Source organism: Danio rerio, chromosome 4, assembly GCF_052040795.2.
Source record: "Danio rerio strain M-AB ecotype USA chromosome 4, GRCz13ab, whole genome shotgun sequence".
NCBI classification, from domain to species: Eukaryota; Metazoa; Chordata; class Actinopteri; order Cypriniformes; family Danionidae; genus Danio; species Danio rerio.
In genome coordinates this window covers 42,037,022-42,064,921 of record NC_141024.2, presented here as the reverse complement: position 1 = coordinate 42,064,921, position 27,900 = coordinate 42,037,022, and the positions used below count along the sequence as shown (strand labels likewise).

The 27,900-nt window shown below is 39.4% G+C and overlaps 3 protein-coding genes, 1 long non-coding RNA gene and 2 other non-coding genes across 6 annotated transcripts in view; 2 read left to right on the top strand and 4 right to left on the bottom strand.

The window, feature by feature from the left end:
• Positions 1 to 27,900, bottom strand: part of LOC148680790 (uncharacterized) — a 796,717-nt gene that overhangs the window by 358,515 nt on the left and 410,302 nt on the right. The window lies entirely within an intron of this gene.
• The window catches only part of LOC148680812 (uncharacterized), a 451,921-nt gene that overhangs the window by 160,117 nt on the left and 263,904 nt on the right, over positions 1 to 27,900 (top strand). The gene's annotated exons all lie outside the window — the stretch shown is intronic.
• Positions 1 to 27,900, bottom strand: part of LOC148680839 (uncharacterized) — a 785,675-nt gene that overhangs the window by 735,914 nt on the left and 21,861 nt on the right. The gene's annotated exons all lie outside the window — the stretch shown is intronic.
• Positions 2,655 to 2,726, bottom strand: trnap-ugg (transfer RNA proline (anticodon UGG)). The gene has a single exon. It is a non-coding gene; the product is annotated as a tRNA-Pro (tRNA).
• Positions 3,578 to 3,649, bottom strand: trnap-cgg (transfer RNA proline (anticodon CGG)). The gene has a single exon. It is a non-coding gene; the product is annotated as a tRNA-Pro (tRNA).
• Positions 10,246 to 26,535, top strand: LOC148680840 (NACHT, LRR and PYD domains-containing protein 3-like). Its single transcript, XM_088650141.1, has 11 exons — positions 10,246 to 10,287; positions 10,886 to 10,936; positions 12,044 to 12,148; positions 13,523 to 15,418; positions 16,451 to 16,624; positions 16,820 to 16,993; positions 17,180 to 17,353; positions 17,479 to 17,652; positions 21,807 to 21,980; positions 22,807 to 22,853; positions 23,514 to 26,535. The coding sequence occupies exons 2-11, from the start codon at positions 10,893 to 10,895 to the stop codon at positions 24,038 to 24,040; spliced, it is 3,489 nt and encodes a 1,162-aa protein (XP_088506267.1). The 5' UTR covers positions 10,246 to 10,287; positions 10,886 to 10,892; the 3' UTR covers positions 24,041 to 26,535.

Genomic DNA, 27,900 nt, shown 5'->3' with positions numbered 1-27,900 from the left:
TCCCTTCCCTACCCGTGATCTTACTGCTAAAGCTTGGAGAAGGGGTATAGGTGTGTGTGGATTTCGGTCATACACTTTACATCTCCAGGCAGAAAAAAATCCTCAATAGGTTTGAGGAATGGAGAATATGGAGGGGGAGATAAACAACTAAAAAACATGGGTGGGCAGTAAACCAGTTATGAACCAGATGAGCTCTGATTTCTAAATTGCAATTCTTTGTGAAAGGTGTTTACCTATATGATGAGTTAGTATGCAAAATAGGAGAACTGACTTTACAATTGTGAATGACTGTGTGTTCCTTGTGAAAACAAAAGATTTCTGCATGAAAATTGTTCAAAATGCAAAGAATTGTGTGTAGTGTTTTGAAAAAAGTGTGTTTGAACCTGCAATTTGAGCGTAAAGCAGGAATTGTGCTTGTAGTTTAGCAGAATTGGTTCAGGTGTTGGTGCATCAGTTACATGTAGTAGTCATTGTGTCTGTAGTACAAGTAATTGTGTGTAAACAAATGGAAAAAACTGTAATTAATGTCACCTATAGCTTTAGCTTGAGGCTGTGTTCAAAATGACATCAGTGTTTTCAAAGTGCACTGCTAAGGGAGCACAATTGTAAACATGACGATTGCTAAAACTGAACTGCAAAAATAATTTGAAAGCAAATTACACTTAAGGGAGATGATCTTAATGTTTTTTTTATTTGAATTTAAACTTTGAATGTTAGAATGTTCTAAATGAATATGGCATAGGGGGATAACTGGGAATAGAACACAGCCAGGAACTATGTTTCTACAGCTCCAGAGTTGTAGTTGTGAGTGCTTAAGTTTGCGACGTAGTTTGCGAATGTTCGGTGGAGCAATGGATTTGGGAAACGGCAAATCAACAAACTATGCTTATAACTACGGTACTTGCGACCTTAGTTGGCTAACGATGGTTTTGGTCGGCTAACTTCATGTTAAATAATTGTCTTTAGGAATTTGCAGTTAAAATGTAAAATTCGATAAAGCAAGTTTTAATTGTAATTGTAGACATGTTAGTTGAGACATGTTATTGGTTGTTATTGCCTATAATTTAAATTGTTACAACTGTAATAGCATTTTGTATTGCATTATTACTACTAAATGCAAATTAAAACTAAATGCTATAGCTTAAAGCAGGGGTCACCAATCTCGGTCCTGGAGGGCCAATGTCCCTGCTGAGTTGAGCTCCAACTTGCCTCAAGATAACTGCCTGGGTATTTCATGTATACCTTGTAAAACCTTGATTAGCTTGTTCAGGTGTGTTTGATTAGGGTTGGAGCTAAAATCTGCAGGACACCGGCCCTCCAGGAACAAGTTTGGTGACTCCTGGCTTAAAAGGATAGTTCACTTAGACAGCAACTTTACAGGGCAACACTATGTTGACAAACTGGCATTCTCAGAAAAAGGCCTCAGTAAGCCACAACGCCCTTACAAAACAGCAGACAACTGTAAGGGCTCAACCGAAATTTGAACCTGTGATTTCATGAACGAGAATCATACTCCTAGACAACCAAGCCACTATGCAAAGGAATGTTTTATATGCCGACACTATCTGATGGCAAACTGGATTTCTTCGAAAGACGTTTTTATGAAAGCCATAATGCCCTGTAAAACAACAGAGAAACTGCAAGGGCTAATCCAGGATTTGAAACAGGGACTTCTCACACCCTCAGCAAGAATCATACCCCTAGACCAACAAGCCACAAAAGCTTGAATATTTCACAAGACATCAGAAGCAGCAGAAGGTCAGAAATCCTTATTTAACAATTGAGTCAGAACATACCTTCAAAAGCTTTAGCGTTGAAGCAGGGCTTTTGCTTCATTTGGACGTCTTAAGCGTGAATCATGCCCCTAGATCAACGAGCTACTGCAAAACAGTCACTTTACATGGCAACACTATCTGCTGACAAAGCGGCATTCTCTGAAAAAGGCCTCTGTGTAAGCCACAACACACTTACAAAACAGCAGACAACTGTAAGGGCTCAACCTAAATTTGAACGTGGGATTTCTCACAGCATGCTTGAGAATCATACTCCTAGACCAGCAAGCCACTATGCAAGGAATGTTTTATGTGGCGACACTATCTGCTGACAAACTGGAATTCTTCGAAAGACATTTTTATGAAAGACATAATGCCCTGTAAAACACAGGACACCTGCAAGGGCTCGTCCGGGATTTAAACCCGGGACCTTGCCAGCCGAAGCGAGAATCATACCCCTAGACCAACAAGCAAAAAAATTGAGAGAATTTCACATAGCGTCAGAAGCATCAGATAGTCAGAAATATTTCTCTAACGAATCAAGGGCACCCTAAGCGAGAATCATATCCCTAGACCAACGAGCCATTGCAAAACAGCAACTTTATATGGCAACACTATCTGCTGACAAACTGGCATTCTCAGAAAAAAGGCCTCTGTGTAAGCCACAACGACCTTACAATACAGCACACAACTGTAAGGGCTCAACCAAAATCTGAATCTGGGATTTCTCATGGCATGAACGAAAAATCATACTCCTAGAACATCAAGCCACTATGCAAAGGAATGTTTTATGTGGCGACACTATCTGCTGACAAACTGGAATTCTTCGAAAGACAGTTATATGAAAGAGATAATGCCCTGTAAAAGGTAGTACACCTGCAAGGGCTCGTCCGGGATTTGAACCCGGGACCTCTCGCACCCAAAGCAAGAATCATACCCCTAGACCAACGAGCCACTGCAAAACAGCAACTTTATATGGCAACACTATCTGCTGACCAACCGGCATTCTCAGAAAAAGACCTCTGTGTAAGCCACAACGCCCTTACAAAACAGCAGAAAACTGTAAGAGCTCAACCGAAATTTGAATGTGGGATTTCTCACGGCATGAACGAGAATCATACTCCTCGACAACCAAGCCACTATGCAAAGGAATGTTTTATGTGCCGACATTATCTGCTGACAAACTGGAATTCTTTGAAAGACGTTTTTTAAGAAAGCCATAATGCCCTGTAAAACAACAGAGAAACTGCAAGGGCTCGTCCAGGATTTGAACCCGGGACCTCTCACACCCTAAGCGAAAATCATACCCCTAGACCAACGAGCCACAAAAGCTTGAATTTTTCACAAGACATCAGAAGCAACAGATGGTCAGAAATCCTTATCTAACAAACATTGAAGCAGGGCTTTTGCTTCATTTGGACCCAGAACTTCTGCAATGGTTCATCCAGGATTTGAAAACGGTACCTCTCGCACCTTATGCGAGAATCAAGTCCCGAGACCAACAAGCTACTGCAAAACAGCCACTTTACATGGCAACACTATCTGCTGACAAACTGCATTCTCAGAAAAAAGGCCTCTGTGTAAGCCACAACGCCCATACAAAACAAAAGACAACTGTAAGGGTTCAACTGAAATTTGAATCTGGGATTTCTCATGGCATGAATGAAAAATCATACTCCTAGACCAGCAAGCCACTATGCAAAGGAATGTTTTATGTGGCGACACTATCTGCTGACAAACTGGAATTCTTCGAAAGATGTTTTTATGAAAGAGATAATGCCCTGTTAAAGGTAGTAAACCTGTAAGGGCTCGTCCGGGATTTGAACCCGGGACCTCTCGCACCCGAAGCGAGAATCATACCCCTAGACCAACGAGCCACAAAAGCTTGAATATTTCTCAAGACATTAGAACCAACAGATGGCCAGAAATCCTTATCTATCAAACATTGAAGCAGGGCTTTTGCTTCATTTGGACCTGGGACTTCTGCAATGATTTGTTCAGGATTTGAAAACGGGACCTCTCGCACCTTGTGCGAGTTTCATACCCCTAGACCAACGAGCCACTGCAAAACAGCAACTTTATTTTGCAACACTATTTGTTGACCAACCGGCATTCTCCGAAAAAAAGGCCTCTGTGTAAGCCACAACGCCCTTACAAAACAGCAGACAACTGTAAGGGCTCAACTGAAATTTGAATGTGGGATTTCTCACGGCATGAACGAGAATCATATTCCTCGACAACCAAGCCACTATGCAAAGGAATGTTTTGTGTGCCGACATTATTTGCTGACAAACTGGAATTCTTTGAAAAACGTTTTTATGAAAGACATAATGCCTTGTAAAACAGAGAAACTGCAAGGGCTCATCCAGGATTGCAAACCAGGACCTCTCGCACCATAAGCAAGAATTATACCCCTAGACCAACGAGCCAATAAAATCTGAAGTCTTCACATAGTATCAGAAGCAGACGGTCAGAAATCTTTCTCTAATGATTGAGTCAGTACATACCTTCAAAAGCTCAAACGTTGAAGCAGGGCTTGTGCTTCACTTGGACCCGGGACTTCTACTGCCCAAAAAAAGAGTCGCAGCCCCTTTTTTGCTTATAAATTGTTGTTGTTTTTATCCAGTAGCTTCAGTGAGGTAAATAGATCTTATCCATTTCACAGATTAAAGCTGCATGGCAAAACCACACATAACATTATGTAAGTGATTAGTGGAGGAGGATCGTGATAGCATCAAATAGCTATCTCAGCGCATAGTATCAGAACCACTCACTAATTTGTGTGATTGAAACAGGTCTCATTCATTTCACTGATATGAAGCTGCAAGGAAAGAAGGAAAAGGTTCCATCAAGATTTGAACTCAGATCACTGGATTCAAAGTCCCGAGTGCTAACCATTATACCATGGAATCAGAACTTTTGCAAGATGATATCTGATGCTTGCAAACTGGCATTGAAACAGGCCTCCGTGAACACCATGATGTCCCTCAAAACAACAGACACTTACAAGGGCTTGTCTGGGATTTGAACCTGTGAGCCCTTTCATCTAAAGCAAGAATCATACCCCTAGACCAGGGCTATTCAATTGGCGGCCTGTGGACTGAAGCCGGACCCCGAGGCAGTTTGTTTCGACCTTCCAAATAGTGTGACCAAGACATCAAAAAAAATTTAGTTAATTCGAAAAACGGACGCTATACTTATGAAGTGACGTGCGTCTTTACAGCGCGAGCTGCAGTTAAAGGCTGCACTGAGCATGAGTCACCATAAGTGAGTGGTGCGGACAGCCGAAAACATTTGAATTTTGTAGGAAATGCCTTTTGTACAATGCACTGTAATCAATAATAGAGATGCAAAGATTAGCTGATTACACTATTAACTGTGCTTTTTATTCGTCACAGTTAATTAATCCTAAAGGCTTCTTTAAGCCGCATTTCTGTTGCACAGAAAAATTATGACAAGTTGCCAACTGTGCGCTAGTTTAAAGTTCCAAGTATGTACGAGGCTACTACGCACACACGCTGCAGCGGCCATTCCCAGATCACGTCTTTTCCGCTTGCAAGTTTGCTATTTCTGAAGCGCCTCAGCTGGGCCTGAACAGGAGAGAACCCGCAGAAACAATTTGCGCGCACAAGTGGAGCAACGCGCTTGCCTTTGTCCGGGCGCACGCAGTAGAAAACATCTCACGGTGAGAGTTGTGCATGCCTTTCAGTGCAATGTAAAAAAAAGATATGTTAGACGAGTCATTATTAAAATGATTATGTACGCATGAACCCAGATGATAACAACAGTTAATCTAAATAGCTACTTCCCTAATATAAAGCTTGTTGTTCTAATTTACATTAGACGTGATAACCGTGAAAGCATGACTATTATTCAGACTATAATCCTACAACCAAATCTATAATGTTGCATCACTAATTGTTATGCTGCTCAAAACATAACATATGAATGTGTCTGAATGTAGAAGCCTACTTCAGCAATGCACTGATTTTGTTGTGTGAAATACAACATTGTGAATATTTGTTAAAAAAAAAAAAAAAAAAAGTCAATTGGACAATGCAGTTGTTTTAAAATACAATATATTAACATTTTAATGTAGGAAAAGCCAATGTGGGTGTCTTTATGAGTACAAATACAGCATATGGGCACTTATATGCAGTTGTGTCATCACATCAAGAACCGGCCCCCATGACAAACAAATTGAAAAGCCCTGCCCTAGACCAACGAGCCACTGCAAAACAGCAACTTTATATGGCAACACTATCTGCTAACAAACCGGCATTCTCAGAAAAAGGCCTCTGTGTAAGCCACAATGCCCTTACAAAATAACAGACAACTGTAAGGGCTCAATTGATGGCTGGGTGGCTGTTAGGGCACAATGGATATCCATTAAAAACATGCCTGATTACTCCATATATCATGCCTACAACAGTGAGTGAAGTGTTTATTAATCCAAAACACACGTAAGCATTTGGCATACTAAAAATGCACTTCAGGGATTTGGACAAGTCAGGGGGAGCATTACTGTAGAGCCCTCAGAAGGTCAGAGCATTCTTTGTGGCATGTTGTGTGTTGCATAACATTGCCATATGTCATGGATGTCTCTTGGACATAAATAAGGAATGTTTACAGGACTTTACAAGGTGTGAAGCTGAATTGCATGTGCTGAAGCCAATTAATCCAAATAGCGAGGAGAGATCAGCTGCCAGAAGAGCTGCTTCTTTATGTGTATGCATCTAATTATCTTTTATATTACAATCTACAATCAAAAATGTTTGGCCAATCTACAATCAAAAATGTTTGGCCAATCTACAATCAAAAATGTTTGGCCTTCTTCCTCCTCCTTGCAGTCACAAAGCTCCATGGCAGGATGGGCAAAGGGAGTGTCCAGGAGCAGCAGAACTCAGTGTGGCTGATCTGGTGGAAAGAGAAGGTCTGGTGTATGAAGGAGGTGTTTCAGAAGTTGCAGGTATTTTGCGCTGACCTGCCTCAGTGAGACTTCCCACACTATCGGCGATGCGTCCAAATGGCAGCAGCAACATCTCCAAGTGGCTTGAATGAGTGTTCAAGCTCCTCAAACTGCTGGAGTGCTAGGAATGGGTGGTTCTCCTGGTTGATATTTCTACGTCAAGCTCTGGGTCTCGTCTCTCCTCTCAACCTTGATGGTTGTTCCATGTTCTCTTCTCCTCCCTTATTAAATACATACTGCTCCCGCCTACTGGGCCAGGCTGCTGAATCTTCAGCCAGCGGAGCGGCATAAAATGTAGTTAATTCACTTTTTGATTATTACTGAAAAAAAAAATATTTAAATAAAATTTATTCATAAGAACATTGAATGCTTTGTACAAAAATGTATTTTTATTTATTTTGATTTGTTAACCATGCAATACATTGTATGCCCACCTCTAAACCAACAAACACCCCAATGCTTCAGCACTGAGAGTAGAGGCAGTGATGTCCTCCTGCTGGTGTAAGGTCCAAAGTGGCTGTAGGCGGTCCTCCTCCTGTGGTCACTTGCTGTTTTTTTTATTAGCGGCAAGTTTTGTTTTTCCCCGTCTCCTAACATCATTGTACAATTTTTGGCATTGTACAGCCCTTCTTTTGATGTCAAAAGACGAGGACACAGTTGCCACTATCTCCTCCCAAGCCCTTTTTACCTCAGGGAGCTTTGGTGGGTTCCGGCTCATTTCGTAGATGATCTGCTTGTGCAATTTAACCTTGCGCTAATATATATATATATATATTTATTTATCGTCACCTTAAAATTATAAGGTTCTATCTGACATTTTTTGTCAAAATTTAGTTATTGACATATTCTTGTTAAATGACAACTTATTTAAATTATGTGATGTGTTTTTATAAGTTTACATTTAAGACTTCTTATTTAAAAAACAAAAAAGGTTTATCTACAAAGTCGAACTCTAGCTTGGCTCTATATGGTTATTTCTGTGAGCCAATCAGCATTTTTAATGTATGCACGAGGACTAATCAGGATAAGTTTTCTTTGTCATTTCGCTAGACTGCTCCATTGACAGCGGGCAACACCAGGAAGACAAAATCACATAAAATCAGAGTTGGCTTAATAATAACGCTCCACACAAAATTGAGGCGTGTGAAAAGATAATGATTTAGAAGCATTTTTTGACATTGAGATTCATTCATTTTCTTTTCAGCTTAGTCTCTTTACTAATTTGGGGTCACTACAGCGGAATGAACCACCAACTTATCCAGCATATATTTTACGCAGCAGATGCCCTTCCAACTGCAACCCATCACTGGAAAACACCCATACACACTCAATCACACACATACACTATGGCCAATTTTAGCTTACCCAATTCACCTGTACCGCATGTCTTTGTACTTGTGGGGGAAACCGAAGCACCCGGAGGAAACCCACAGCAAAACGGACAGTACATGCAAACTCCATACAGAAATGGCAACTGACCCAGCTGAGGCTTGAACCAGCATTTTTCTTGCTGTAAGGCAATTGTGCTACCCACTGTGGCACCGCATCGCCGACATAGAGATGAAATGTTACATTTTGTATTGTTGAAAAAGAGGTGAATATTAAAAAAAACGTATATATTAAATGTGAAATATATTTATTTGTTTACATATAGTCAGTGAAAGACTTTTTAGTGTTTATTAAACTCAATTGGTCATCTTCTGTTTCTTTTAAAGTCTAAAAATTTGATATTAAGCCTTGAATGGCAAATACTTAATTTAATTCATAAGTCATATAATTCAATAAATATAATTCAATAATTCTTATAAAGCCTAAAATGTCAAAAAAATTAACATATTAATTAGATAAAACTAACATCTGCACTGGAAAAAAATATTTTTCCCAGCCTTGTAAGCTCAATTTGAACAAGAACAAATATTCATCCTAAAACATGAAATAAATGTTATAGAAACGAAAATTTAACTTTCTCAAGCATCAACATATTGTTACAACAACAACTTATATATTTTTTAATTGTATTTCTTGATAAGTAATGCTTCAATGAATGATCTGGTAGAGAGAACCTTATAATTCCAAGCGGAAAATGACTTTTCAGAATGAGAAGGTTCTATCTGCGTTTACCTCACTTTGCAAGTGTAAGAGAACTTTGATCATTTGCATTTAGAGAACGCTTAGGGTCTCTGTCATGTTAAAGTATGAAAGAGATCTGTTACACACATGTTGTTTGCTATATGGAATGCAAAAACTTTGAAGCTCAATATCTCAAAATCATTCCGAATGCAAATAGAAACTTATAATTCTAAGGTGACGATCTGTGAACTCTTTTTCACCGATCTAAAGGTTTTAATGATTCCCTGATTTCAGTCATTTAGGATATTTAAGTTATCTGTATTTAATTTAAAATTCCCTTTTTACAATGATTTGTGTATAACTATATATTCCCTTATGCTATTTTACTTTAAATATATAATGAAAAAAAAAAACAACTAAAAAATAAATGATTAAATTAAAGCTGCTAAGTTAGATATTTTTACTGATAATAATAAATCCTTTGTCACAACCAAGCCACGTCAACCCTGTCTTCCAGTGTCTGAGGGAAATTATATATATTTTATTCCTGAATTTTGAGAAATGATGACAAAAATAGTATCATGGTATAATCAAAACCTTTTATTAAAGCTAACCTGTTCTTGTCTTAGGACAATTTGGAAAAGCTTTTTGAACCATTTTAAATGCTGACTACTCTATATATACAATGCACAACATCAATAAATACACTGCCTTAAAAAAAAAAAAAAAAAAAAAAAATATATATATATATATATATATATATATATATATATATATATATAATAGCGAGTTTAGACTATTAAAATTAGAGTTTGAAAACACCTTCAGTAATAGAGAGATAATACATGTAAATTCAGATTATGTGTTGCAAACAATGAATAAAAGACAAACTACAACATTTTAACTGAATGTAATACTGTTTAATGGTTTTCTTGATTTTTCCTCTGTTTAAACATTATTCATTTGTGTGTGCTGTTTCTCTTCACTTTGATCTTCAATTATTTTGTTCAGTTAGTTCAGTTTTGCTTTTGGTACTGACTAATCTATTGTATAAACACACTTATTGAATATTATTGAACAGCATCCTATAGAAATAATAATAATACAGCAGAGAGATCTGTATGAGGTGTACTCATTTATATAGAAATCTTTAATCTTATTTTTTAGGTTCAACATTGCAGTAAATATTCTCCAGAGACCTCTCAGATTTAATCTTAAATACCTTCTGTAAATATTCCTTCAACACACTCGTGCTCAGAGAAGCTGCACAGATATCTTCAGCTCCAGTGGTTTATGTTGTCTTGAGGACACACCCACAGTCAGGAGAGTCTCATGAATATTCATGTAAGCATGACTCTGTGGAGCCAATAATATTTCTGGATATACCTGTAGATAACAGGTGTGTTTTAGTGAAGTGAAAGAATCTAAGAGCTCAGATTGTGTTCCTGCTGCACAAGAGCGTCTGTACTTCTGCATGTGAGTTTAACACTTCTACATTACGCTGATTTGTGGAGATGATGAAGGGGTTTTAGATGTGTGAGTGTGATTTAAATGTCTGATACTGAAGATCAAATCCTCAAACACAGATTAAACACTGAGTCAAACACGCTCATTTAAAAACTGTGTCTAAAAGCTTTATTTTTAATCCCTTTAAAGTGTTTGTTCTCTTCTATATCAGACTGACTCAATAGTGTCCAATAATTCAGCATTAAATATAACTCTAAACATTCAGAGCCACGACCTTCAAGTTAAACAGGAAGAAAAGCTGCTGAAAACAACAAGCTGACGATCCTTAAACAACACTGCATTTAACCTTTGACCGTCAGAGTAACTCATTAACCAAATAGCCTCTTTAGTAGAGAGACATTTTAATACTCACTAAATCAACAATTGGCTAAACCTCAACTTCTCTCGATAAACTCTATATAACATGCATTTATCTTAAATCAAATGTGAAACACCTGGGACGTCAGATCAGGGGTTAACCAACTGCATTCATGTTAAGCACTATATATTTATATATATGTATGATTGTTTCCTGAAAGCTCTGCTAATGTCTGCATTGGTGTTTTAGCTGCTGTATGGCAGAGGAGCGAGTAAAGGACTCTCTCTCAGAGAAACACAGGTATTGACTCTTTTTTTACTCCATTATTTCAACACTTTCTCTGAAGAACAAAGACCAACAACAATGCCCTTATTTGTGTTGTTGTTGCCTGATCAAATGATGGACAAAGCTTCATTTTACAGCTTCAGCAAATGTGTTTAGATGATTCTAGATTACAGACAGCTTGATCTGGGCTCAATGGTGTGGTCTATTTTAGTCCCTCAAAATAGCCTTAACACACCTCCTTTATAGACCGCAACACCCATGAGTCCACAAAGTGGTGCAAACGCATGTGCTATTTTAACAACATGACATAAAACATGAAAATTACTGTTGTGCTGATCTGAAAAAAGCAACAAATCACACGGTTCACCTCTTGCACCTTGTGATTTGTTTTATATTTACATAAAAACTTGGTATAATAAACGTATCATATGTTTTTGTTATTAGTGATAGCTAGACCCATATGCAATCTGTGTGTGCAGAAATACGCAGGTTTTTAGCCCACCACTGAGTTTATTTATTTACTAGTGTAAATGTGTGTACATTTATATTATTCAGTTTATAAATTAATTTCAGTGTTATTATTGACTAATATAAAAAAATTTTTTTATTTACAGTAGTTTGTAAAGTCCTATTTTCTGTCTTTTAGTAGATATATTATATAAGAGACTTGCTTAGTTTACCAAATATGAGGATCTAAATGAATTAGCATTGTAAACATTAAATAAAGCTTTAAAAGTTTTTATTTTTATTTCATTTATTAAGTTTTTAGTTAAGATACGATTATGATTTAGTTTTGATATTACGACACATAAGTCATTTTGCACAAATTCTGCTGCAGAATTAGCAAACAATATCGAAAAAGAAAAAAAAACGTGACGGGAAAATGCACTGAGCTGTGAGTAAACTCCACGTGAATATATTTAATATGAATATTGAATTCAATAAAAAACTTTAAATGCAGGAGACACATGTGGGAGTGTTGGACTGGGATTCACATATTCAGAGGAGTATAATAAATGATCTGATGGCTATATTGATCTGAAATTTTACTCATTAAAGATTTATCTTACACCTTGAAAACACCTTGAGGTTGTGACGCTCCTTTTCCTCTTATGTGTGCAGTGTGAGATCAGGATCATGTGTGTCCAGCTCTGTGTCTCTGAAGAGTGACTGGTCAATGGGTGATCCACCAGACCTTAGAGAGAAAACACCATCATCTGCCCAAAGGTATTTAGTGTTGTACAGTATTGATCACACATGAACTATATTTCAGTATTCATCAGGGGCCTCATGTATCAACGCTGCGTACGCACAAAAACTTTGCGTACGCCAGGTTTCACGCTCAGAATGGCTCACGTTTGGATTTACTGACAATGAACTGAACGTGGGAATGTGCGCAGCTTCACGGCAGCTTTCTGGCTGGCGTACGCACATTTTTTTGTGCGTGTCTGTTTTATTTCCATTTGCGACTCCTAGAGGCAGTTGTGTTAGATTCCTCTCTACAAAGTGTCTGAGCCTTGCAATGGCAGCTGTATGAGACGGGTTCAGCAGGTATATAAGGTTTCCATACCATACAGTTGACCAGTTAAACATTAAAGCACAATTTGCAGCAGTCGCCTGTTTTCCCAATGTAATCTGAGCAATCTACCGCACGAACATTGCTATAAAGACACTATCTGAAGATGAATTTGCATGCGTGAATCAGAAACATTTCCATTCAATAAATGTGCAAATAAAATATGATGCTTATTGATGAGAACCTATTGTTGATTCCTACTTGTCTTTCTCGTGATAAATAGTTGGCAAAATCTGATATGTAGCGGGGGAAAAAAACAAGAAAGAATTCATCAGACACTGGATTCGAGCCGAGTTCATGCTCGAACGTATCAATTCATGATCACATGCGTCTTACGAGTAGCGCCACTGAGACCGTTAAGCGTCCTGCAACATTTTTCAGATATAAACCACACTATCTCTTTTTTTTTAATGCACTCAGTGCGATGTTCAGACCCAACTGTGTTGACCGCATCAGCTAAACTCTCCCACTCTATTTTTTTCTTTTGTTGTTAATTCCGGAGAACAAACTTGCAAATAACACCGCTTTTCTCCGGTCTACCTCCGAAAGCAGCACCTCCAATTCACATTCTGTTCAGAGTTTCTCTTTTTGCTTGCTTTTGACATTGCTTTTTCATTGGGTTTTGCCATTAGCATAGTCACTAGCATATTCATACGGGGGAGGAGGCGGGGAGGGGTTTTGTGCTCGTGCATGTTGCGCTCAGTTTCACGTTCATTCAGATGTACAAAAGAATATGCGTGAGATTCGGCGTACGCAGTGTTTCATACATCTGAAATTTTTTCTGCGTACGCACATTTACAGCTTTGTGCGTACGCAATGTTTTAGTATGATTTCCACGCAAGTCTTCGTACATGAGGCCCCAGGACATTTTTTATTATACTTAATATGTTTAAAAGAGTCTCTTTAATAAATTGTGTTCTATAATGTTGGCTTTCTTGGATGTCCCCCTTTTTTACATCCTTTTTGAGCCATGAGGCATAACCATGGGGTGTACTCGTTGATTCTTTGTGTTGTTGTTCCTGCAGTGTGGATGGAGATGATCAGACTGGAGACCTGCAGCAGGATTCACTCCAGCCAGAACATGATGAACTTCAGAGAGTCAAAGAGCAGCACAAAACCAGCATGAAGAACAAGTATGAGAGATTATTTGAGGGAATCAACCATGGAGAGACTCAAACCCTCCTGAACAGCATCTACACACAGCTCTACATCATAGAAGGAGAGAGTGAAGGAGTGAATGAAGAACATGAGGTTTTACAGATGGAGAAAAGAGCCAGAACAAAACCCTCACAACACACTCCAGTCTACTGCAATGACATCTTTAAAGCCTCAGCTGGAGCAGGACATGAGGAGAAGATCAAGAAGGAGAAAGCCCAGATCAAGACTGTTCTCACTAAAGGCATCGCTGGAATCGGGAAAACCGTCTCTGTGCAGAAGTTCATTCTGGACTGGGCCGAGGAAAAAGACCATCAGGATGTAGATTTCATGTTTGTGCTTCCATTTCGAGAGCTGAACTTGATCAGAGATCATCAGTACAGTCTTCACAGACTTCTGCTGGACTTTCATCCTGAACTTGAAGATCTGGAGCCCAAGATTTATGAGCAGTGTAGAGTTGTGTTCATCTTTGATGGTCTGGATGAAAGCAGAATCACGCTGAACTTTTCAGATGAGGAGAAAGTTTGTGCTGTGACTGAATCTTCATCAGTGGCTGTGTTGATGCGGAGCCTCCTGAAAGGAGATCTGCTTCCCTCTGCTCTCATCTGGATCACCTCCAGACCAGCAGCAGCCCATCAGATGCCCTCCAGATACATCAAGCGTCTGACAGAGATTCAGGGATTCACTGAGCCTCAGAAGGAGGAATATTTCAGGAAGAGAATCAGCGACGAGCATCAAGCCAGCAGAGTCATCTCCCACATCAGAAGAGCAAGAAGCCTCCAGATCATGTGCCACATACCCGTCTTCTGCTGGATCTCCTCCACTGTGCTTCAGAAGCTCCTGGAAGAAGATGTGAGTGCAGAAATCCCTCAAACTCTGACTGAGATGTACATCCACTTCCTGCTGATTCAGATCAACATGAGGAAGCAGAAGTATGAAGAGAGAGATCCAGGGAAACTCCTGCAGTCCAACAGAGGAGTGATCCTCAAACTTGCTGAAGTGGCTTTCAGACAGCTGATGAAGGGCAATGTGATGTTCTATGAGGAGGACCTGATTGAGAGCGGCATAGACGTCACTGACGCCTCAGTGTATTCTGGGATCTGCACTGAGATCTTCAAGGAGGAATCTGTAATTCATCAGAGGAAAGTCTACAGCTTCATCCATCTCAGCTTTCAGGAGTTTCTGGCTGCTTTCTTTGTGTTTTACTGCCATTTAACAGAGAACAGAGAACCGCTGAGGGTGATTTATGACAGTGAATATTCATATAATCAATATCTACAGTCCAGCTCTGAGAAGTCTCTGTATGATCTGCTCAGTTCAGCAGTGTATAAAGCTGTCTGGAGTAGTAATGGTCATCTGGATCTGTTCTTGCGGTTTCTGCTGGGCATCTCACTGGATTCCAATCAGAGACTCTTCCAGGATCTGCTGACACACACGGAGGAGAGCTCAGAGAACATCAGGAGAATCACACAGTACATTAAAGACGAGATCAAGAGAGGTAAACATCTCTCAGCTGAAAGATCCATCAATCTGTTCCTCTGTCTGCTGGAGGTGAAAGATCAGACTCTGGCCAGAGAGATTCAGGAGTTTGTGAAATCAGACAAACACTCAGAGGAGGAACTCACTCCTGCTCACTGCTCAACAATCTCCTACATGATTGAGATGTCAGAGGAGCCGCTGGATGAGTTAGACTCTAATAAATTCAACACATCAGATGTGGGAAGACGGAGACTGATAGCAGCTGTGAGGAACTGCAGAAGAGCTGTGTGAGTATTCATTGATTGATCACAGAAGACACACATCAGTCTGCACTGAAGACTCAGATCAGTTTAGTGAATCACTGCCCTGCTTTAACAGAGAATCTTTAGCTGGCCATATCGTCCCCCTGTGAGATCGCTGATACACCATATTACTGCATGGGGACACGGCGGCAGTGTTCTGTTTCCTTATTTGCTCATTTATTTCATCATTTCTAAACGTATTTAACAAACTTTTCTTGACTTTTTACTCACACAAACAACATTTGTACTTATTTAATAATCTACTTCATTTGCTTTACAGTTTATCCTGGAAAATAACTCAAATCCCTGTAAATCCCTGTGCTCCTCCAGCTGAATGGGACATTTGTTGATGTGTATTTGCTCAAATCTAACACAGTGCTGCTCTTGGATAATTGTGTTTGTTTTTTGATCAGAGAAATAGTGTAATTTTAGACACAGTATTGCCGTCTCGCTGCAGACATGCCTGTAATATTACATTTACTGTAGGCCTAAACACTAAACTTTACACTGAGCTCAGTAAAATGCTCTCTGATTAGTTATTAATAAACTGTTCAATAATTCATTACAGTCACGTGAATGGGGAAATACAGGTTTAGTTTAGTTTAATGTAGTTTAAATAAATCAATCAATAAAAGAGCAGATTTAAATGAAATAATATTCTTGTTCTGAAAATGCCCATGTGTCTGGAGTGTGTCAGCAATTCTTGCAGTTCACTACAGTTTTGAGTCTGACTCCAAATCCAGTCCTCCATGGGTTAATACATTTGATTTCCAGTGATCATGTCTGTGTGATTTTGTTGTCAGCACATTTAACTGTGTAAAGAACAAAGTATTTAATAAGAATATTTCATTCATTCAGATCTAGGATGTGTTATTTTAGTGTTCCCTTTATTGTTTGAGCAGTATATGTATATAGTTTATTTCCAGTGTTACTTTTATCACTGTAGACTGGACTCATGAACACTCAACACTGCTCATTTCTTACTAGTGATTTTGTTGCTCTTTGTCCTCTACACAGGCTACAGCGCTGTGAACTCACTGTTCAGTGCTGTGAGAGTTTGTCTTCAGCTCTACAATCCTCAAACTGTGTGCTGAGAGAGCTGGACCTGAGTAACAATGACCTGCAGGATTCAGCAGTTAAGCTTCTCTCTGATGGACTGAAGAGTCAACACTGTAAACTGGAGACACTAAGGTCTGAGTTCAAACACCTGATTGATTGATTGATTAATTGATTGATTGATTGATTGATTGATTGATTGATTGATTGATTGATTGATTGATTGATTGATTGATCGATTGATTGATCGATCGATTGATTTTTTTGGTTTTGTTACATCAGACAGATCACATTAACAGTGTGTTTTTAGTCATGTGTGCTCTTTCTCAGACTGATGACATGTAAACTCACTGCCGATTCTTGTGAGAGTTTGTCTTCAGCTCTACAATCCTCAAACTGTGTCCTAAGAGAGCTGGACCTGAGTAACAATGACCTGCCGGATTCAGGAGTGAAGCTTCTCTCTGATGGACTGAAGAGTCAACACTGTAAACTGGACACACTGAGGTAAATGATTCTCCACTCTACAATAACTACAGTCAGACAGTTTCATATTAGAGCTCTTCATGCTTGAACATGTTAACCCTGGGTGATACTAAACCCCAGATAACAGGAATTCTGGTTTATCAGTAATTATGTTTCACACTGCTCATATTATACCTGTAGTAAATATTGTGTTTGTCCTCTACACAGGCTACAGTGGTGTAAACTTACTGTTCAGTGCTGTGAGAGTTTGTCTTCAGTTCTACAATCCTCAAACCGTGTGCTGAGAGAGCTGGACCTGAGTAACAATGACCTGCAGGATTCAGGAGTGAAGAAGCTCTCTGATGGAATGAAGAGTCAACACTGTAAACTGGAGACACTGAGGTCTGAGTTTGAACACCTTATTGATTGATTGATTGATTGATTGATTGATTGATTTTTTTTTGTTTTGTTATATAAGACAGATCACATTAACAGTGTGGTTTTAGTAATGTGTTCTTCTTTCTCAGATTGGCCATGTGTAATCTCACTGTTCAGTGCTGTGAGAGTTTGTCTTTAGCTCTACAATCCTCAAACTGTGTGCTGAGAGAGCTGGACCTGAGTAACAATGACCTGCAGGATTCAGGAGTGAAGAAGCTCTCTGATGGACTGAAGAGTCAACACTGTAAACTGGACACACTGAGGTAAATGATTCTCCACTCTACAATAACTACAGTCAGACAGCTTCATATTAGAGCTCTTTATGCTTGAACATGTTAACCCTGGGTGTTACTAAACCCCAGATAACTGGAATTATGGTTTATCAGTGATTATGTTTCACACTGCCCATACTATACCTGTAGTTAACCCTCAGGGGTTTGAGGTGATTTTGGGACCCCTGAGATGTTTTGACATGCCCTGACATCTGTGCTTATTTCAACTACTTATTACACAGAACTGGCCAACATGTGTTTTATTTGTATTCAACACAAACTGAGCTACAATAATATGTGAGAGATATTGATGTACATGCTTGTGTTTTAGAAATAAATATTATGTGTGGTTAGTAGGTTTTGGAGAAACAAATGTAGCTGAAATAAGACCCAAAAACCCAGGCCCACATTAGGAACTCAGGGGCCCCTGGGCACATTGTCTTGTAAGGCACCCTAACTGGCCGCACCCCTATAGTTGAATTTAAAAAATAAGAATAATATAATAATTTTTAAATAAAATGAATCTATAATTTGTTGCCCACATATTTAAATAAATGATATATAGTACATATGTATTTATAGTCTACAAAGATTTAACTTATTTTTCAAAGCATTGAATAAAAATACTAATAAAACTATAAATATATATATTCTGGGCCTTTCTCTCTCTCTCTCCCTCTTTCTCTCCTTTTCTGTCTTTCTCTCACACGATGAATCCAGTCCGCGCTGCGCTGCCATTAGCCTCCTCCGCCTGGTTTATGCTAGCTACTCATCATTTAAAGTTACCATAACGTCTTCTTCTGTACCCTCATTCTCCTGATCAAGGGGCTGTTTAAAGATGGTGTGTATGGAAAATGCCTCAATAAAGATGCCTCCTCTTTCTCTCGCGTTTGCTAAATCCACTTGTCCACTCATTTTTGATCTATGACCAATACTAACGTTACACTACAGTCCGCTCAGTTTAGTGCGGGTTATTACAAAACTGACGTTTCCGCGCTTGACCAATTACAGTATTCTGTTTAGTTAAAGAAAAAAAGCAGTTTAAATATAATAATAATATTAATATGTGATCGCGATTTTTTTGCTCAGAGGAAATACAGTTATCTGAGCAATATAGTTTTTGCAGAGAGGGAGGCACCTATAAGGCTAAACATTATTAAATACCCACAAGACACTTGTGACTTTATATCACATTTGCGTTATTTTCAAAAAATGCTTCCTTCCTGTTAAAAATAAATATATTTCCAATCTGATATGTAATGGGGAGAAAAAAAAGTAGCACGAGTTCAGCTGATGGTGGATTCGAATCGAGTTTATAATTAATCGCGTCAAAAAATGGAACTGTGCGCCTTACAAGGTGCGCCACTGCGGCTGTACTGTTCAGCAACTCTTTACTCATCTTGTCTCTATCAATCAGGCATCGATGGGCGTAAACCCTGAATAGCTTATTCCAACTACATGCGCTATTTGCAATTAGCCAAAAAAGACACTCCGAAATTGTCTTTTTTTCTCTCCTCTTGCAGGGGCCCCTAGTGCGCATGGGCCCCTGGGCCTGTGCCTATAAGGCCCATTGGTTAATCCAGCCCTGCAAAAACCACACTGAATGTGCCTGAACAAGACTTTAGAGTAAGCAGTCTTGTAGACTAGAATATTTACTGCACAATTATGTGAAAATTATTCTGTTCTCTTATTCAGAGAAAACATTACAATGATCTACGTTTTTTTAAGTTTGTTTTGGGTGATCTCAGCTGTATGTGTGAGAGACAATGCTCATGAATAATTCACACCTGAGAGACAACAGACACTCCCCCACTCACCCATCAAGGGCAGTGTACAGCAATGTCCATCTGCAGAAGCTAGCCCAAACTCAATGCTTGTTGTATTACTGCTGTGTGACCATGTAAACACTCTGGGTGAACAATATACAGTGCTCAGCATATATAAGCACACCCCTCACTAATCTCTCTTTTACATTCATATTTTAATAGGAAGCTCTTTAATATTATATTTGTGGATAAACAAAAGATTAGCCAAATCTGGAGCTCATCTAACAAAATAACTTATGATAACAGTCCAAAAACTAGTACACTCAAATGTATATGTTATAGAAAAATATTAAATACAAAATTAAAAAAGAGGAAAAATCAAGAAAAGCAAAACAATGGAAGAATTTAGCTGAAATTTTTTAGGGTTTCTTTGCAATATTTTGTCCGAATTTAATTGTATTATCTTTTAATTTCTGAATTTGTTTGGTGAATAAAATAGGATTGTCACAAATAAATCTGTTTAATAAATGTGTTCTGTTTAAATGCAGCAGAATACACTGCCTATATTGACTGAGAAATGGAGGAAAGTCTTGATTTTCAGAATGGGCTGTCCTCCATTATACTGTATGTGACTTATACAGCCGCACATATAATATATATTTGAAATGGTGTAAAACGTGTTCGCCAAAATCTCTTGTGAATTAATCCAGCATTTAATAAAAATTTTCTAAACGAGTCGGAGACACTGAAGTACCGTAATGACAAACGCTTTAAAAACAAGAATAAATCAGATTTAAATCATAATCATATTTGAAGACCTTTTAATATATATTTTAAAAAATAGTCTTAGGCCCTGTTTACACTAATGCGTTTTCGTTTTAAAACGCATAAGTTTTGCTAAGGTTACACACTATGCCGGAGTTTTTGAGCGCTGAAAACGGAGCGTTTTAAAAACGCTGGAGAGGCCATTTTCATTCTAAAATGCTGCTGTTCCGTCTCAGTGTGGATGGGGGAAAACGGACACATTTGAAAACGGAGGTGTGGCTGCTGAGATTTGCTACCTGATTGGGGCTTTTGTGTCATTGTTCATCCTTCCCTTATTCATCAAGCCCCTATTACATGACTAGAACACATGGCTTTAACGCTACCGGAAGACAACAGACCAGCCTTTCAATGTAAACAACAACATGGAAACAGAAATGGGAGCGTTGTTTGCACTATTGTCTGTTTTAGGCGGCATTGTGCAGTTATTCATTTGTTACGTTTAGTAACAACTCGACCTCGTCGTCTGTCCACAAAAACACCTCTCTTGCTTTTTGGCTTCGCGTTTATTGTTCAACCGGCGTTTGTTGACTACCAATAACCAAATGCCGAGCGAGACACATGCTTCCTGTTTATACTAGAACGCGCATGCCCAGAGTACACGAATGGTCATGTGATGTACGGTTTTGGTGGCGTAGTGTGAACGGAGATATGTTCAGAAATGCTAGGGTGGACGCGGATCGTTTTTGACCTAAAACGCCGTTTTCACACTAAAATGCACTAGTGCAAACGGGGCCTGAGTTCGCTGTTTTTGTGACTCTGTCTGTGGGTGTCAACATTTAAAATCACTTTCCTTGTGAAAGTGAACCACAGCAAGAACACAAATAAACATTATACCAGTGTTAATCCTGTTTCAGAGCAGAACAGTGGATCTGGAGGTGTGAAAGCAGCAGAGTTAAACGCTAAAGTGAAGCTGTTTTGTGTCCTGCTGAAGGTTTGAGCTGCTCTCATATTTGTGCAGTTTCAGTTTCTTGAAAACAAATAAAAGTCTCATGATAAAGTGTCTGAAATAATCCTGATTACTCGCTCATCTAAAACAATATCTGGTAAAGGCTGAATGTGAAGGAGAGTCAGCAGTCATGAATATTGATCAGGTGTTTCTCTCCTGACAGAATAAAAGTGACTGTGGGTCGGGTGATAAACACATTAAGAGAGCGGGTTTGTGTTTGTCTGAGCTCATTTTGTTTTAGTCCACAACAGAATCACAATATAAATGATGAAATCAGCTCATTTTCTGTTGTGTTTTATACATGAATTTAAGATGATCTTCTGAGCTCAAGTGTGTCTTCTTCCTCCTCACAGCAGACTTTACAGCTTGATGTGGTGTATTATGAACAATGTCTTTGCTCTGTACACTTCTACAGATGATGTCGAGTCCTTGTTGAGTGTGTGAGTGTGTTTGCTGATGCGAGGGCTCGATCAATAAGGAGAGCTAATCAGGATGTGTGTGTTCATCACTGCTGTTGACATGAGCAGAAACAGCAGTCAGCATCTTCACAACACAAAGAGATGTGTGATTGTCCAACTGTGTGATGTGGACTATTGCTGTGTTTGTAGATTGTCTGGCTGTATGGTGACAGAGGAAGGCTGTGGTTTTCTGTCTTCAGCTCTGACTTCAAACCCCTCACACCTGAGAGAGCTGGATCTGAGCTACAATCATCCAGGAGATTCAGGAGTCAAGCTGCTCTCTGAACAACTGGAGGATCCAAACTACACACTGGACAAACTCAAGTATGTGGAGCAGCACTGGCCTTGTGCTTTTACACTGAATGGCTTTAAAAAGACACTAGAAAGCTCTTTTGTGATCAGCTTCAGTTTTCTGTGAGGGTTATGGGGTGAGGACAGACAGAAGATACAGCTTGTAGAGTATTCCAGTCATGTCTATGAAGAGCAAATCATTGAGTGTGAAATGAATCTCCTCTGTAAATGTTGGAGTATATTGGCTCAGTTACAGTGACATTAAGCGGGACACACTGTACAGTTTCAGCATTTGAGCTGAGCAGAGAAACTTCTTCCTCCATTTCTGCTGAAGAATCCTACAATATCAGGTCAGGAATAGGGTTGGGGATTGAAGATGGATTCAGATTCTGGAATCAGACACTTGGATTAATGTTCAGACTCTTGTTCTAAAATCAACATCTGGATTCCTCTTCTCTGTGCACACATGTGTATTTTTCACTTGCTAATCTGTCAGGAACTTGGGCGCTGGCGAGCAGCTTTAATAATCTGAACATAGTTTAGAGATGGACTGCAACATGTGCTCAAAGCTGCATGTGCTGAAGAACGATGGCAAAGCTAAGTGTGATCACTGTAATAAATGAATGTTGCAGCAGGGTGTCTCCATCAACATGAGCAGTATCTGCGCTCGCTTCACCAACAGCAGAGGAAAAGAACGCACTGTGTTACATTCATTGTGCATCCCGGCTCAACCAACAAGTGTTGTGTGTTTTAGCTCAAGAGTTTGGAGCGTGTAGCTGAGCAGCTCAGTGCTAGCTTTAGCTTATTAGCTGAAGGGGAAACTAAACAGCTCATTCTCTCCATCTGTGTGTGTTTACAGTCTGGATCATGGAGGACACACGAGGATTACAGCAGGACCACGCAAATGTAGGACTACACACACACTCACACACACACACAAACACACACACACACACACACACACACACTCACACACACACACAAACTCTCACACACAGACACATGCGCAAACAGCAGTGAACACACGCATGCCCACATACAATCTAACACACAAACACACTCTCACACACACTCTCTCTCTCACACACACACACACACACACACGTAAGCACATACTCTCTCACACACACATGCACACATTCACTCACATACGCACACACACATACACACACACACACTCTCTCTCACACAGACACACGCACTCACATACACATTCTCTCTCACACAAAAACACACACAGACACACTCGCACACACATATTCTTTCTCACACACTCTTTCACACACACACAGACACACACGCAAACAAATATGAACACACACACACAAACAGTCTATCTCACACACATACACACATACTCTTTTTCTCTCTCACACACACACACTCTCACACACAGACACATGCGCAAACAGCAGTGAACACATACAATCGCATGCGCACATACAATCTAACAAACACACACACACACACACACACACTCTCTCTTTCTCTCTCTCACACACATGCGCGCACACACAGGCACACGCACACAGCTGTGGTTATAAATGTGTGTGTTCTTGTGTTCAGATGTCTGTTTCCTCACTCTGGATCCAAACACAGCAAACACTCGTCTCATTCTGTCTGAGGACAACAGAGAGGTGAAGCATGTGAGAGAGAATCAGCCGTATCCTGATCATCCAGACAGATTTGATGGTGTTTATCAGGTGTTGTGCAGAGAGAGTGTGTGTGGACGCTGTTACTGGGAGATTGACTGGAGTGGAGATGATGGTGTGTCTATATCAGTGTCATATAAGAGCATCAGGAGGAAGAGAGGAGGTGTTGAGTGTTGGTTTGGATCTAATGCTCAGTCCTGGAGTTTGAGCTGCTCTTCCTCCAGTTCCTCATTCAGACACAATAACACACGCACTGAACTCCCAGTGAAGGCGCTCAGCAGGAGAATAGGAGTGTTTGTGGATCACAGTGCAGGAACTCTGATCTTCTACAACATCTATAGAGACACAATGAGCCTCATCCACTCAGTCCAGACCACATTCACTGAGCCGCTCTGCCCTGGGTTTAGGATTTATCCTGGATCATCAGTGAAACTGAGCTGAAGACTGACGAGAGATTTACCCAGAATCCTCTACAGGTGTCAGTGCTGTCTTTTAAAATGTGCTTGTTATTTATTTCCACAATATCTCTCTCAAATATTTCACCTTCGGCTGAACTAACATCAGCACTTTCATTAAAACACAGCGATGGACTATTATCCCCAACATTTCCAACAACAGCTTCAATTCTGATATCAGGGAAAACTCCTCGTCATCTGGGATAAAAAGATCCCGACTAGAACTCTCCAGCAGTGTTTTTCATTCAACATCACACTCAGTTTATCTAAGAGTTTCTGTGCAAACCTTACTGATCCTATTCCCATACATTTAGCAAGATTCACTCAGTCCAGTGCCTGCTTTGTCAAAAATGTCTCTCAATTGTAGCATTTTTTTGTAATACTAATATGTCCATCAATCCTGGAGTGTCATCTCCTGACACATCTAAGCGGCCCCCAAAACCACCGGCTCTTCAAGACTCTTGGGCCCAAACAATAGTCTCTGGATGAACTGCAGTCTATACGCTCCTTCTCTACTCACAAGATCAACCAAGCCTTGACCTACTTCATCTCTTGGTAAGAAGATAACACTTTGAGGGATCCAATGTAGGTTGTCCCAGAAAAAAATTGACCATCTCTCTTTGAAGATTAGGTAGTAAACCAATAGGGGGGTCTCCACACGCCAGCTTGTGCAATATAGAGGATCCACCAAGTTGTTAACTATAAGTGTGCGGCCTCTATACGATAACTGGGGAAAAAAAACATTTTCATTTTTGTAGAAGTCTTTGGATTTTCTCAAGCGTACCATTCCAGTTCTTCTGAACACAGTCATCTTCACCCGAGGTATTTCAAGCCACCTTTCTTCCATGTCAAACCTCCAGGTAACTTGGGAGGGACACCGCTTAAGCTACCCACAAGCAGGGCTTCACTCTTTCCCCAGTTGACTTTAGCAGAGGATATCTTCTGAAAATCACTTACAATAAAATCCAGTTTCTGAATATCTTCCGCATTCGATATGAAACAACAACATCATCAGCATGAGCAGAAAGATGCAAAGAAACCTTACAATGAAGAACACACACACCCTTTATCTCAGAGCTTAGTTTATACAGCAAAGGTTGGATAGCCAGTGTGTACAACATCCCCGACACAGCACATCCCTGTCTAACTCCTCTCTGTACTGTAAAAGCAGCACTCAGACCACCGTTGACTTTTAATACACTTTGAATGTCTCTGTACAAAACATTGATCATATTTACAGAAGCTGGGCTCAAACCAAACATTTCTAAAAGCTTTATTAAATATTCATGTTGTATACGGTCAAACGCTTTCTCTTGCTCTGAAGAGATCAGTCCACAATTAATACCCAATTACTTCTAAAACATCTCCAACCAAATAAATATTGTCAAAACTTGATCTATTCGCTATACAATAATGTTGATCTTGGTGTATTACTTGACCTATTACCTTACTCAATCATGTAGGTGAAGGCTTTGACAGTATTTTATAATGGGTGCACTAAAGTGATGCTGGGTTCCAGTTGCTTCTTCTTTGCAAGTCTCCTTTATTGGTAACACAGTAATTACAGCTCTTCTGCAAATTAATGGGAGTAAACCTTTATTCAAACTGTCATCAAGAACCAAAAGAACATCATCACCTATCACTGACCACAAAGATTTACAGAAATCTACTGGGATTCATCAATAGCTGGAGTCTTTCCACTTCCCATTCTCATTACCGCTGTGTATAATTCATTCTGTGACAATGAGAGCTCAAGCATGGCATAAGAGTCTTCATCAGTGTTTGGGAGATCTTTAACTTCTATATGATCTGTATAATTCTGAATAAAAGTGAACAGCATGTTTACGTATGTCACTGGATTATAAAGTTCCTCTCCTGCATTATTGTTTAGTGATTGAATAATTCCACTTTGGCAATTTTTCTGTTCTAGACTAAAAAAGCTTAGAAGGAGCATCCATTTGTGTAATGTTTATTAAACCTGAATGAATGAATGCTCCTTGTGCTTTCACTCCTCAAAGATCAGCCAGCAAATCTGTGTTTGATTTCCGGGTTTCAGATTGATCACTGCTTGTAGCTGCTGTTGTGTTAAACAGGTCTGTTAGTTCATCCTCTAATTTCTTCATGGATTCAGGAACTCCTTTAGTGACATTAAAAGTGTATTCTTGGCATAATTGTTTAATGTGAATATTGCCACAATCCCACCATTGCTGCAGTGAAGAATAAAGATGTTTTTCTTCTTTAAAATTCCCAAAAATAAAGAAAAGATTTCAGTAAATTTCTCATCTTTTAAAAGGGACGTATAAAAATGCCAATAGGCACTCCTAATCTCCACAGAATTAACAATTATAGTACAAATAACAGAAGAGTGATCTGAAAACCCAACAGGAATTATTGTACAATCTTTGACACAATCTGCTTGAAAATGAAACATGTAAAATCTATCAAGCCTTGCCATTGAAATAAAATGATTCTTACTAAGTGCCCAAGTGTGCTGTCTATTTTCATGATGACCATTCCTCCACACATCGCATAAATCAAACACTCTTACTAATTGTGGAAGCACTTTTAGTGAAGCAGGATGTGTTTCTGAGTGATTTGGATCTCTCTTCTCATTCTCTGTGCTGTTCAAATGAAAAACTCTTCTGATTTGATATCTTTAAGGACAGCACTAAAAGCATTGGAGAAATCTATTCTTTCATGTCCTTTTGTAGAAGCGTAAATATTTAAAGAAGTCATTAAAATATTCTCAAGTTTTGCTTTAATTTGTAATAAACATCCTTTGACTATTTCTTTCTCTTCACATAGAATTGGTGAATACTGCTGTGAAAACAATAGAGCTCCTCCTCCACTATTAGAGGACATGTGACTCATGAACACTTGAGCATCTCATTCTGTTCTCCAGTCTATTTCATTAAACAAAGCACTCTGAGACTCTTGAATGAAGGTCACATCAATACGTTTCATCTTTATAAACTCAGACAGACACATTCTCTTCTGACTGTTTCTAGCAGCATTCAAGTGTAGAGTTCCAATCTTAATGTCTCTCATAAATGACAGAAACAGTCAAAAACAGAAGAAGCTATCACACCATGTCCTGTTCTTCATCTTCACGCATTTGTTTTCTCATTTTTCTCATGGATTTTCTAAGACGGTGCACGTCCTGATCACAGAAAGCTTCTTCCTTCATGCACCTCTTTACATCTCTTATAAGAGCAGATGGATCTGGACAATAGTCTTCAGCTTCAGTCTCTTTGTTTCTTTTGAAAGCTTAGTTAGTTGTTCAGTGTTGTACACCACTGGCTGCTCTTCATCCTCATTTAGTGATGAAGAAAAGAGCAGCCTGAATCATTGGAGTCTGAAGAATCGCTGTCAATGTCTGAAACTGCACTTTCAGTCTCGCTCTTGTCTTCTTTGGCCTGTGTTATTGTCGTCTTACCTCTGCCTTTTCTCCTGTTTATTGGAGCTTTGAAAAATGCCTCAGTTTGCATTTCCGCTTCATTTCCAGCCTCGTTGCTTTTTCCAGTGACTGCTATATTTTCTGTCAATACTGGCGTAACAATGTGACCATTCATGCCTTCTATCTCAGAATTAACTGAAGCAGGTACAACAGAAGCGCCTGCAACAATTTCAGCCAGAGTCAATGTATTTGATTCAGACTCTACTGCCGCCTCAGAGACTGGAGCATCAGCAGAAGATGCCACAGTCTCTGCAGCAGTGCAGCATCTACCTGCTTTCAATCTGAGTGTTTTCCTAAGGCACTGAACACGACTCCTCCAAACACCGAACATGCGCTAGACTAAAGCCCTTGTGCGCATATGAGCCTGGCTGTAGCTGAAATCCTTCTGA